The 11,724-nt window shown below is 39.1% G+C and overlaps 1 protein-coding gene across 2 annotated transcripts; it reads left to right on the forward strand.

Moving 5' to 3' along the window:
* The first annotated feature begins 205 nt into the window (after positions 1-205).
* Positions 206-9,078, forward strand: MRPL15 (mitochondrial ribosomal protein L15). Of its 2 annotated transcripts, none has more exons than XM_010292177.1 (5): positions 206-304; positions 3,808-3,965; positions 6,515-6,680; positions 7,183-7,306; positions 8,514-9,078. In XM_010292177.1, the coding sequence occupies exons 1-5, from the start codon at positions 206-208 to the stop codon at positions 8,849-8,851; spliced, it is 885 nt and encodes a 294-aa protein (XP_010290479.1). In that variant the 3' UTR covers positions 8,852-9,078. The 2 variants fall into 2 exon arrangements, with proteins under 2 accessions (XP_010290479.1, XP_010290480.1); XM_010292178.1 differs by having other exon boundaries at positions 3,811-3,965.
* The last annotated feature ends 2,646 nt before the right edge of the window (positions 9,079-11,724 follow it).

The following is an 11,724-nucleotide window of genomic DNA, read 5'->3' on the forward strand; positions in this document are numbered from 1 at the left end:
TAACATTTACCACTCCGGCCCCGGTGCGCTTCGGTACCGCAGCCTCGGTTGAAGCCACAGGGCCTCAAGCGCGCCGCGCCCCTCCCTGCCCGCCGGAGGCGGCTGCGCGACACTGTTGGGAAGGCGCGGGAGGCGCGGTTTACGAGTCTGCCGTAAAGCAGTTCGCCCGGGCGAGCGTTGGGCTGCCCTTGGGAGGTGAGCGGACATGAGCGGGAATGGCGGGAACAAGGCCCTGGAGTTGTTGCGGTCGCTGCCCAGGGTCAGTCTGGCTAACCTAAGGCCCAGTCCAGGCTCCAAAAAGCGGGTGAGTGCTTGCAGCTTGTCGAGTGGGCCGCGGGCAAGCTTCCTTTCCGGCGGCAGGACTCTGCCTCGGCAGCGGGTACGCCCGGCCCTGGGGGTCGTTGCCTCGAGAGCTGTTAGAAGGCCTTTGAGGAGGCAGCGGCCTCGCCGAAATAGGCATGGGAAGGCTGAGGAGTGGGTGGCAGTGTTGTGTGTGTTGGCCCTGTTGCTGTCCTTTGTATGTCTTGCAGCCGGTCTGTGTGTGGCCATCCGCACAAAGACCTGGCTGATGAGTGGCCCTAGCTACACCTGAGGGCCATCGCTGGGGGGCGGGAGGAAACAGTAAAGTATGGAATGCCAGATGTTTAAGGGATGGGGTAATACATTTGAAAGGGGAAGGTTAAAAAACAAAAAAAGAAAGGAATGTGTTGCGAGCCTGTAATTCTTGTTGCTATTGCTTTTTCAAAAACAAAACTACATGTTCTCTTCCCTATCTCCTTGTAAAGTGATAGAGATGTAAAGAAAAGAAACTAAGAAGAAACCCACCTGGTTTGGGGGAAATATTAGTGAACAGGGCAATGAGGTTCAAGGGCTAAAGTCATAGGAATAGAGAACTAACAGGGAGCACCAAGCAGCACTTCCTTCTCAGTGCTCAAGACTCTATAAGATGCCCGCAGAGCTGGTGAGTGGTGCATAGTTCTAACCCCTTAGACCTGTGACAAGATCAGAGAATGGAAATTCTTCCCCCCTGCAGCTGTTGTGGTTCCCCTGTCAAGTTACTTCACTGGGAGCTGTGAATGCCCATCTTGGCCAGGGTCAAGTGGACCTGGAAGAAGCAGCCCTTTACAGGACTGGAGTGGTGATTCTTAAAGTTTTTCAAACTAATTCAGGTTCCAAAACAGTATTTTCAGGCTCAGTATTCAGATGTTGTGAAATGGTCTGGACTTGAGGTTTACTGATGTTTTCCTGACAGTGTTTGGTCTCAGGACTTCATGTTTTTCAAGATAGCTGTTGGATTTAGGAAAATACTTTTTTTTTTTCTTTTCTTTTTTTTTTTTAAACCTTGAAAGCAGTGGTTTTGATATGGTCATTGGGTCTTTCACAAGTAACTTGCAACTCCATCTAGGAAATGAGTATTTTTCCCCCATGTTACTGCTAACTGTTTGCCTTCAGTTAGAGTTTGTATAAGCAATCTCAGCTCTGTTTCTCTGGTGTTTCTCTGGTATTTTTCTTTTGGTGACTGACAACTTTATTCTGAGATCAATGAAGCTCTCAAGCAGATTTAAGAGCATTTGACTTCACAAACAGAAGTTGCAGCCAAAAAAAAAAGGTTTTGATTGGCTTCTCTGACAATCTAAAATCTGGTCAATGTACTGAGTACGTTCCATTTGTGACCAGATATTGTCAGTGTGTTTGTGTTAACTAAAGTCACTGTGTAATCTGGTGTCTGTACAGGCAACTGCCAGAAAGCGTGGGCCAGCTGTGTCCTCTCTTTGCCTCCAGGTACTCACACCTGCTGTATATTTTGTACTGCTGCTAGAGGTTGAATGATGAACCAGAGCAATGAACTAAACCAGTTGAAAACTAGTTAGACAAAAATTAGTTTTCATCTAGTTTAATACCCTGACCTGTCCAACACAGAGCCACACAACTGCTTGTGTCAGGACAAGAGGAGCTGTGAGTAAAGCAACATAATATATGGGCTCAGGAGAAGTCAGCTTCCTTTGGTGGCAGGGACAGTCTAGTCTAGCATAAAACTGAACTCTATACTATTTAGTATTATTATAGGTAAGCTGTGCATCTTGGGTCAGTTGAGGTTTCAAATATATTAATGCATTTTTTTTCTCATGTATGCCTGTACTGACTTTTCTACTAATATTTCAGTGCACAATAAGTGCTCCATAACTTTGGAGAACTTACAGACACAATAAAGAGCATCAAATTTTATGCCGTTGTGGTGTTAGGTTAATAATCAAGTACCATGATGTAATAAGCAGTTTTCAGACCTGAGTTTTACTCAATATTCTGTGCTGCAGCCTAAATGCATAGGGTGATTTGTAGGATTAGGGCTGCTCAAATTTTGGTTGAGTATTGAATACAAAAAAATGAGAAATTGAAGAGACTTACTGCAGTCTTTTTAATGAATTATTTAGATTATTATTATTCTAACGGTGACTGTGCTCAGACTTAGCCAAAGTTAGCTTATAAGTGGTACAAATACTGTTTAGAATATGTTGCTTTCCATGTCTCCCAGCCTGACTGATCCACATGGAGAAAGACAATGGAAAATAGCAAATACGTGAATTGTGTTGTGCAGATACGAGACTAGTTAGCAGCATGACATTGCTTTTTCCACATGCATTCACACTGCAGTGAATGTTACCTTAAATGGGAAAAACTTTGTAAGATCAAATGGATCCATCAAAGCGGTACACAGATGTGATCATGCCTCTTGGAGCCGAACACTGAACTCTATCTACCACATGCAGCACAGCAGCAAGGATTCTGAAGCTTGTGGCTCTGTCTGATCCCTGACAAAGCATGAAGACATCAAAGTGAGCTTTAGTGCTGCAAATTCTAAAGTGTGTGAATTAAATGAAGTCACCTTACACAGAAAACTTTATTAGTTAGGTCAGAGTGAGCTAGCACTGCTTCATTAAATAGCAGTCACTCCCAGCTGCTCATTTCCACCCTTGCTTACTGCCTGTTGTGTAATCCTATAGATATTTACATACCCATGAGTTATACTGAATGGTGCAACTGATGCAGATTTAAAATTAAAAAAAAAGAAAGATTTTACCTTTGCTTATCTCTTTGATCCCCTTCACCATTTAGCTGTGCATGTGCTTCTGCTGGCACAAATAGGTCAGTGCAAGAAGATTGTTGAACCATGGCTTATTGCTGCAATGATACTTCCAAGTGCTCAGGAAATAAATAGCTTAGTATTAGAGCCTTAATTTAAAAAAATAATAAATGTGTAAACTACAGCCTTCTCTTTTAATTTTTTATTCAGTAGAAATTGCAACAGTTGCAGACTCTTTGGAAAGTATGAGTCCAAGAAAAGTATTACATATGTGCGTAGCATCTGTAGTCTGTTCCCCTGCCCCTTGAAGTAGAATTGATGTTTTCTTTCTTTTTTTTAATTTTTTTTTGCATTGTCAGTGTTCAGAAACTTCTGAGCACTGAGCCTCTTTCTCATGAAATAGGGAGAAATATCAATAGTAAATTCAGGAAAATTCTCTAACTTGGAGAGCGTAGGGTGTAAGAGGTAGGATTAAATAGTAGTAATCCTTTTATTGCAATATGTGCTCATGTCAGCTTTCAGACTATTTGTGGTGCCTGCCTAAAGCTGTGCTCTGCAAAAATCACATTAACTGCTTTTCTGACTATTTTTCCCCTTAGAAAAGAGCTATCTTAATTTTTCTTCAAGACTCAGCATGTTGCTCAGTTGTTTCTGTCTCCGAGATATGTTTTAGAGATACTTATCTCCAAAGTAGTTGACTAAATGTATCATTAATTGTTTTCAAGGAGAGAAGACGCGGCCGTGGAAGATATGGAGGTAGGAAGTGTGGTCGAGGTCACAAAGGAGAAAGACAAAGAGGAAATCGCCCCCGATTAGGCTTTGAGGGTGGTCAAACTCCATTTTACTTGGCCATACCAAAATACGGGTTTAATGATGGACATAGGTAAGTTCCTTCACATTTCCTCAGAAATTAATCATTGTCTGCTTTTCTTGATCTTTTTCTCCTGAAGCCAGAACCTAGTATGCTGAAACAGGCCTAACTGAAAATGAGATTGTTAGCCTCCTTGCCAGCAGAATCTCCCTTTTCTTGTGAGATTATTTTTTTCATTAATTCACTTTTCTGTTGTTCTTGTTTTTTAGCTCTGCTTAGTTCCCCTTTTCTTTGCTTAATCCCTCTTTGCAGGCTACCCTTCCTCCTACAGCTGAGTGTGTTTCTCCTCTGAGACCACTCCTCCACACATGCTTTTTTTCTCTCTGCCTGTCTGCACAGCAGACAACTTGTTGAACTGACTGGGAACAGTCCCTTTGACTCAAGTGAGGATGTTAGGCCTGGAAGTGTAATCCAAAGCCTTGCTTTGTTATTTCTCTTCGCTTTATTCACCTGAAGCTTTGATCTGCTGCTAGCCAAACAGTTCTGCTTCTGTTCATGACTACTTTTTTTAGCCCTGCAACACTGCAGTCTTTGTCTGTTTGTACTCCATCTGTTCCACCTAGGATCTTAACAAGATCTTTAATATCAATTCTGTTGGATGAGGCCATTAAGTTATCTTTCACCATTGTTCTCCCTGGGCATTCTGCCTTGTTTGACACTTTGGTCCTCTTTTCACATTGTGCTTGTTTGTGCCTTGTCCATCTTCCAGCTTGTTAATTTGTAAAATTGTTCTTCTAACATGTATTTTCTTCAGTCACTTTTCTTAGCTGGGGAGCTGTATGCCAGTATTTTATTCATTGCCTTAATTTATATTAACAATTACAAAATTTTGCATTTTAAAAATTTTTTGTTGTTTAAAGCTAGTTTTGCTTTCTAAGATAAATGTATGTTACCTGGGTCACTAACCTTTTCATGCTTTTAGGTATGGTCATGCAAACTTCTGTACCCATACAATGCTGTTATAGGCAGCAGTAACAAAAACATGCCACACTTAGCAGACAGTTCAGGAATGCAAAGGCTAATGTGTATTTGTTTGTGAATTGTTAAACTTGCTGTTTTGATTTCATGTTTCATTTGCTGATATATCAAATAGCTGTGCATTTTTATATTTCCATTCTTTATGCATGCAATATAACTTACAGACCTGTCCTGGCTATTAAAGGTTTTCTCCATGAGTCTTACGAGTTTTAAAGTGTGATTCAAACTCATATTTCCAAGTACTGTCACTTCCTCCTATTTGCTTAAGTTATTATAAGAGTAAATAAGAAGCACTTTCGATAGCTGAAGACAGAGTGTAGATCTGCAGTCCTACAAAGGAAATGCTGCAGAAAGCAGACACTGAGCTTGTTATGTTGACCGTAGCCACAAGTTCATGAATAACCAACATCAAAAATCCCAGCTTCTGCGATGACAAGAAATTAATAGGATCTTGCTGTTTTTTAACCACATCTGACAGCATGTGGAAACAAAACAAATACGCTGTAATTTCTTTTCAATGTTGTTGCAAAATCTTGCAAAAATTTGCCAAAAAGAGCACAAGTCTTAGGAGTGGCTGAGGGAACTGGGGTTGTTTAGTCTGGAGAAGAGGAGGCCGAGGGGAGACCTTATCACTGCCTACAGTTACCTGAAAGGGGGTTGTTGGTCTCTTCTCCCAAGTAACTGGTGATAGAACGAGAAGAAATGGCCTCAAGTTGCACCAGGGGAGGTTTAGACTAGACATTAGGAAAAATTTCTGTACTGTGAGAGTGGTCAAGCATTGGAATAGGCTGCCCAGGGAGCTGGTGGAGTCGCCATCGCTGAAAATGTTCAAAAAACGTGTGGATGTCGCTCTTTGGGACATGGTTTAGTGGGCATGGTGGTGTTTGGTTGATGGTTAAAGGTCTTTTCAAACCTTAATGATTCTGTGATTTCAATGTCAGGCTATTGTAAATGTTTTTCTAGTGAACACTAAGTGTGCTTGAGAGACGCTATCATGGCAGGATGAGAGCATACTGAACAATGTCTCAGCCTGTTTATCTTCACCTCATTCTTCTTTCTGTCTGCAGTGGCGTTCTTCCACTTCTTGAACTTTTGCTCTGTTAGTCGCACTGAACAGTTGCACTGTCTGACAGTGCAGATTCTGTTGCTTGTCCAAGTTGGATTTCACTTTGAAGACTGTAGTTAGTTAGAACCTTGTTGGCTTATCAAGAAATGCTGACACTTTAATTTCTTCTTTTTTTTTTTTTTTTGCTTTCTTAAACCAGACAGCGGGTAGAGAGGTATTCTGGAGTAAATTGAGCTCAGCAACAGCAAAATTAATAATATCATATTGGATGTGGGCTGTGTGAGCAAACCCGGAGGCATAATGGAGTCTTGGACTGTAACTAGGGTTTGTATTTGCGTTAAATTAAACTTCAAATTTTGGCTTATGGAAAGGTGTGTTTTAAACATTTACTTGGTAGTTTTAGAAGTAGGTAGAAAACAGAATACAGTGTATCTCAGTTGAGCAGTTCCTATTAAAACTTCAATTTTGTATATTTCTCATTGTTTTGTTTCTTTGTTTTTTGCTTTCCTCTCCCTAGCCTCAGACGTCAGTATCAACCTCTCAGTCTTCAGAGGCTGCAGTACCTGATTGATTTGGGTAGAGTTGACCCCACGCAACCAATTGACTTAACACAGCTCACGAATGCCAGAGGTGTAACAGTGCAACCTCTGAAGAGGGATTACGGTGTCCAGCTGGTGGAGGAGGTATGTGTACAAGACACTTATTACTTCATGCAGCATAAAGCCTTGGGTTTTTGGTTTTTCCGTAGCAGGCTGTCAAATGGTTCCTCCCATGTTTTGGAAGCATCTTTGCTTTTCTAAATTTGTTTGCTGTGGAATTTTTGTGATAATAAATCCACTAGAGGGCACTGTGTGTTAGCAAAACCCCTCCCAGGATGATGTTTTAAGACCCGAGAGACTACAAAAATAATAATTAAGGAGCACATAACAAGAGGTCAAACAAGTATTTTACAACGGAAGACTAGAATGTACTGGCAGATATGTATGAATATTTTTGGAAAGGCAAAGTGTTTTTCATTCAACCAAGGTGACTGAGTGAGAGCAATTTGGTTGCCTATCTTGGTGCAGGGAACAAATTGTAATATTTCGCAGGATTTAGTGTTTCTTACAGCTTTGCAGAGGAGAATAAATGTATGTCCTAAAATACTCATTTTAATGTTATTCTAATATGTGTTGAAACTTACAGGGTGCTGATATTTTTTCAGCAAAAGTAAATATTGAAGTGCAGAGGGCATCTGAATTAGCAATTGCAGCTGTAGAAAAAAATGGAGGTGTTGTAACAACATCGTTCTACGATCCAAGGAGTTTGGGTAAGAATTTCTTTTAATTTCTGCCTCCCATCCTCCTTTTTTTGAATGTGCAAAAATTAAATTATCCAAATCAAAGTGTCAAACATAGTTCTTACTGGAAAATCATCCACTTATCTTCTAAAAGCTTCAACAACACACTGTTATACAGATGCTGAACTGTAATGCATCCTCAGTTTTGCTTTTTTTAACCATTCACCTGTTTAGCCCTACCAGTGTTAGTAGTCATTTACCGATCAGCCAGTTAAAGAAATCCAAGTAGCTTTGTAAATAGAGGAACTAGTAAAAGATGGTTTCTTTGAATTTTTGTCTTCTTTCTGACATGTTTAATAACACTAAGAAAATTCAGGAAAAAAATTGTATTTAAAAAGCTCTGTGGATGTTTATATTTTTAATTTAAAATACTTTTCTAGTTAAAGTGAGGAAATAACTAAGTTACAGAAGCTCAGAATCGTTCCTGTCAAAATGGCTATTGTTTTCGGAACACTTTCACTGAAGAATGAGGCTTTGCTTTGCTTGAGGCTGCATCCTGCCTAATATTCATTCATGCCATTTTTATTGACAGTAGTGGAGCTTTCATGTGTGAATGAGGCTGAGAACAAGATGAATAGACATTTTTAGTGTGCGAAGTATGTTACTCTGGAGTGATAAAAGTTCGTTCCCCCCCCCCCCCCCCCCAATCCAGAAAATACTCAAAATATTACGGTTAAAAGGATCTGGAATGTAATTTGCCAAACTCAGTAAAACTTGGAGGGAGAAGATAGTCTCACAAATGACTAAATAGGTGCATGTGCCATTGATTCTTTATTTAAAATACTTACCAAAACACTAAATTTGTCATTTTTTGGGTACACTGTGTAAATAGCCATGCATTTGCATGGCTTTCTATCCAGGAAGTCAGTCCTTCAAATAAATGGCGGCATCTAGCTTAGTTATCGTATATTTCCAAAGTAGGCATTCTAAACGTATTAGGAGTAATGGTTCATCCAGATTGTCACTAGAAATATTTAAAACAGAGTTGTTTATTTCGTTAAGTGAAACTTGTAAACCATTGTCTCATTCTGAACAAGAATATTCTTAAGATTTGTTTTTTCCTTCATACTTTTTAATGTTATTTAGCACAAAATACTAAATAAGAAGGTGTCATTTAATGTCTTTAAATATGTATTATAAAGTATAGTATCTAATTTTCTCTCATGTTTGCCCACAGAAATTTTATGTAAGCCAGTAGTATTTTTTCTGCGTGGCCAGCCTATTCCAAAGCGAATGCTTCCACCTGAAGATTTAGTCCGTTACTACACAGATGCCAGGAATCGTGGGTACCTGGCAGATCCATCTAAGGTTGCAGAAGCCAGGCTTGAACTTGCCAAGAAATATGGCTATGTCTTACCAGACATAACAAAGGATGAACTCTTCAAAATGTTAAGCACACGCAAGGATCCTAGACAGATATTTTTTGGTCTTGCTCCAGGATGGATCGTAAACATGGCAGACAAGAAAATTCTAAAACCAACTGATGAGAGGCTGTTAAAATACTATAGCTCATGAATTCAGGACTGGAGACAACTGCAGGTGTACAGGAAACATCTGGGTATGAAATAATGGATACGAAGTGGTGTTTGTTTTTTTTAAGACTCCTGTTATACTAGACAAAACATAAATTTTTGTTTATGTAATCTTCTGCTATAGCTCTCAGCTTTTTTTGGTCATAATACAGTGTATGAAAAGTCTCAACATTTAGAAACAGTTAAATGTGTGTTCGGGCACTTTCTTTTGTGGTGATTTGCCAGTTATTTTTTCAGACAAAATGTTTTGATTTTTGCATTTATTTCAGAGGACAATTCCAAAGAGTAACTTGACCTAATAAATAGACTATGTTCTGTCCTGCCTGCCCACACCCCGCCCCTCCCCCCCCCCCCCCCCCCCCCCCCGCAATTCAAAATCAGAAACATGGCTGTACAAAACTAATATTAGTTTTACAACCATATTACATAACATCACATAACGCTATAATTTATATTTTAGAAAATGGTATCTTGAATATCTCTAAGAGGTAGACTATCCATTTTTGGATGGGGAAAATTAAAAACAACCAGAAGTAATGAAGTACATTAAGAATTCATTAACTTCTTCAATTCCATAGCAATGTTTTGGATTTTGCCACTGCCTTCAATAGCGCTGGAGCCTGAGAGGTCTTGATTTTTGTCTTATTCCTGCAGATGGAATTGAGAAAGAAAGTTCTTTTAAACTGCACACCCAGTCTATCTAAATTTAGGGGGGAAAAAAAGATAGCTATCTTAAATCAATGGCTTTTATTATTCAAACAATTTAAAACTAGTCCAGACAAAAATGTAATGACATTAATAAAAATGCATAGCAGAATCCAGACAACAGATTGTGAAGGATGGCAATGTGATGGACAAAGTACACAACTAGGATTCAGTTTTCAGCTTGATCACAGATTGCATATGTGACAGTGGACAAATGAATTTAGATGTTCTGAAGAGTTAGGAACAAGCTACTTACGGGAAACGTTTTTAATCACACCAACTTGTTACAGTCTTGAAAAACATTTTCCAGCAAATGTTTTTTTCATCAATCTCTCCAGAATACTGTATTATTACTATGTAAGAGTATTGTAGGTTTCATATGGAAGCTTAGGATTTGGCATTTGGGATGATGAACCAAGCAGTAAATTGAAAGATGAGACTGGAGACTAAATTAATGTGTAAGAACTTGCTCTGACTCCTCTGACATTGAGATGCTTCGTAATTACATGGACTTTAATGGAAACTCAATTTGGCTTTAAAATAAGGATAATTTGGTTATTAGGATGCAGGAAACAGTCCGGAAGACCAGAACACAAGAAGTCTTGCTTTCCAATTTTCATGTGCCTGTGGAAATGCTACTTACAGTTTCCTGTAGCTGCTAAACCATCCCATCTCCTAGGGAAAGCCCTCTGACTGCCAGAATCTCCTGTTTCTCCTCTATAACATCTGTATTTCACTGGTGTGCCTCAAGGGCGGGAGGGGGGGAATAAAAAATGTAATTAAAAATATCTTTTTCTTTCAGACAACAAGAGGAGGATGCTTTTTTCTTTTCCGTTCATGTTTGTCAACCAGCCCAGAGTTGTGCTTTACTTAACGAACTGCCTTGTCAATTAATATGAGCATCTAATGATAAAACAAGTCTTCTATTCTCATGCTGATTAAATAATCTGAAATCCAGAGATTAACAATGGAAAGTCACTAATTTTTGACAATTTACTCTTCAGCTTCTATTGTTCGTTGTTAATGTGTGTTAGATGCTATCAGTAATGTCGCTCTCCTGACTTGTGGTTTAAGTATAGGTGAAACATAGCAAAACACCACCAATATAAAAGTGGGTTGTGAATAGCAGGAATTTGGTCTTAGTGGCATTAACATTCATATTTTATAAGGTGCACAACATTTTTTTGGCACATTGAGAATAATACCATGTGCCAAAAAAAAGTATAGCTACTGTTAACTTGAATGTGAAGTAAATAACTTTCTCACTTTAGATGTATCCTGTTCTGCATCCTGATGATTGTTGGTTTGGAACCTTAAATGACAAGCAATACTTTTTTTTTTTTTTCCCTTCTTTTTGTTATTACAATACTACTGCCTCCATTTGGGAAGGAGTTGGAGGGGGGAAGAGTATTTATTGCCTTCCCTTATTTGTGCCCTAATGTTTCTGTTTTTATGAATCAATTCACAATTGTATTTTGTGGAGGTGGTGGTACTCAACAGGAAAGCTACTTAACTGGAAGCGAAGAAGGAAGTTAGTCATATTAGTGAAGACCAGAAGACAAAAGTGTTTATGTATCATTGTGTATTTTTGGGAGGAGAAGAAGGGGGGAAGGCAACTTTTGTTTCCACTCCTGCTCTTTGTATTAAAATGAACAAATTGCTCTCAGCAATCTTTTTTTTTAAATCAACTTCTTTGATACACACACGCATGCACGCGCTGGTTTCTGTAAGTTTCTAAATGGTTTTAAGGTGAAAGGGTAACTTGGATAAAATGATAACAGTGAAAGAAAGAATGAAAACAGGAAACAGATGTCTGGTGACGTTGAGGGATTGGACAGCACTTATTCAGTGAACGACGACTTAGTCACAAGGCAGCTGTATCCTGGTTCTGATACTATAACGCTACAAATACTTTGGAGCCAAAACAGCCACGTTCCACAAAATCCGGTCATTCTACTTTATAAAGGTGATCTTTTATCATCTTATAATTGGAGAGGGCAAAAAGGGCTGTATGTTGCTTTACTTAAAATATGCAATGCTTGTCTTTTTTCCTCTCTCTTCTGTTTACAGTAGCTAGTATTTTATAATGGTTGTTCTGATTTTTATTTACTAGTGAAAAAGTGGCAAGGCCATAGAGGATTTCCTGTTCAT

This window comes from Phaethon lepturus, unplaced genomic scaffold (genome assembly GCF_000687285.1).
Source record: "Phaethon lepturus isolate BGI_N335 unplaced genomic scaffold, ASM68728v1 scaffold10218, whole genome shotgun sequence".
Taxonomy (NCBI): domain Eukaryota; kingdom Metazoa; phylum Chordata; class Aves; order Phaethontiformes; family Phaethontidae; genus Phaethon; species Phaethon lepturus.

Bases quoted from the DNA above. Each gene is read 5' to 3' on its own strand.
- MRPL15 (XM_010292177.1), top strand. From the start codon at position 206: ATGAGCGGGAATGGCGGGAACAAGGCCCTGGAGTTGTTGCGGTCGCTG. The intron at 3,966-6,514 runs GTAAGTTCCTTC...TCCTCTCCCTAG, and splicing joins GGGTTTAATGATGGACATAG to CCTCAGACGTCAGTATCAAC. The intron at 7,307-8,513 runs GTAAGAATTTCT...GTTTGCCCACAG, and splicing joins CTACGATCCAAGGAGTTTGG to AAATTTTATGTAAGCCAGTA.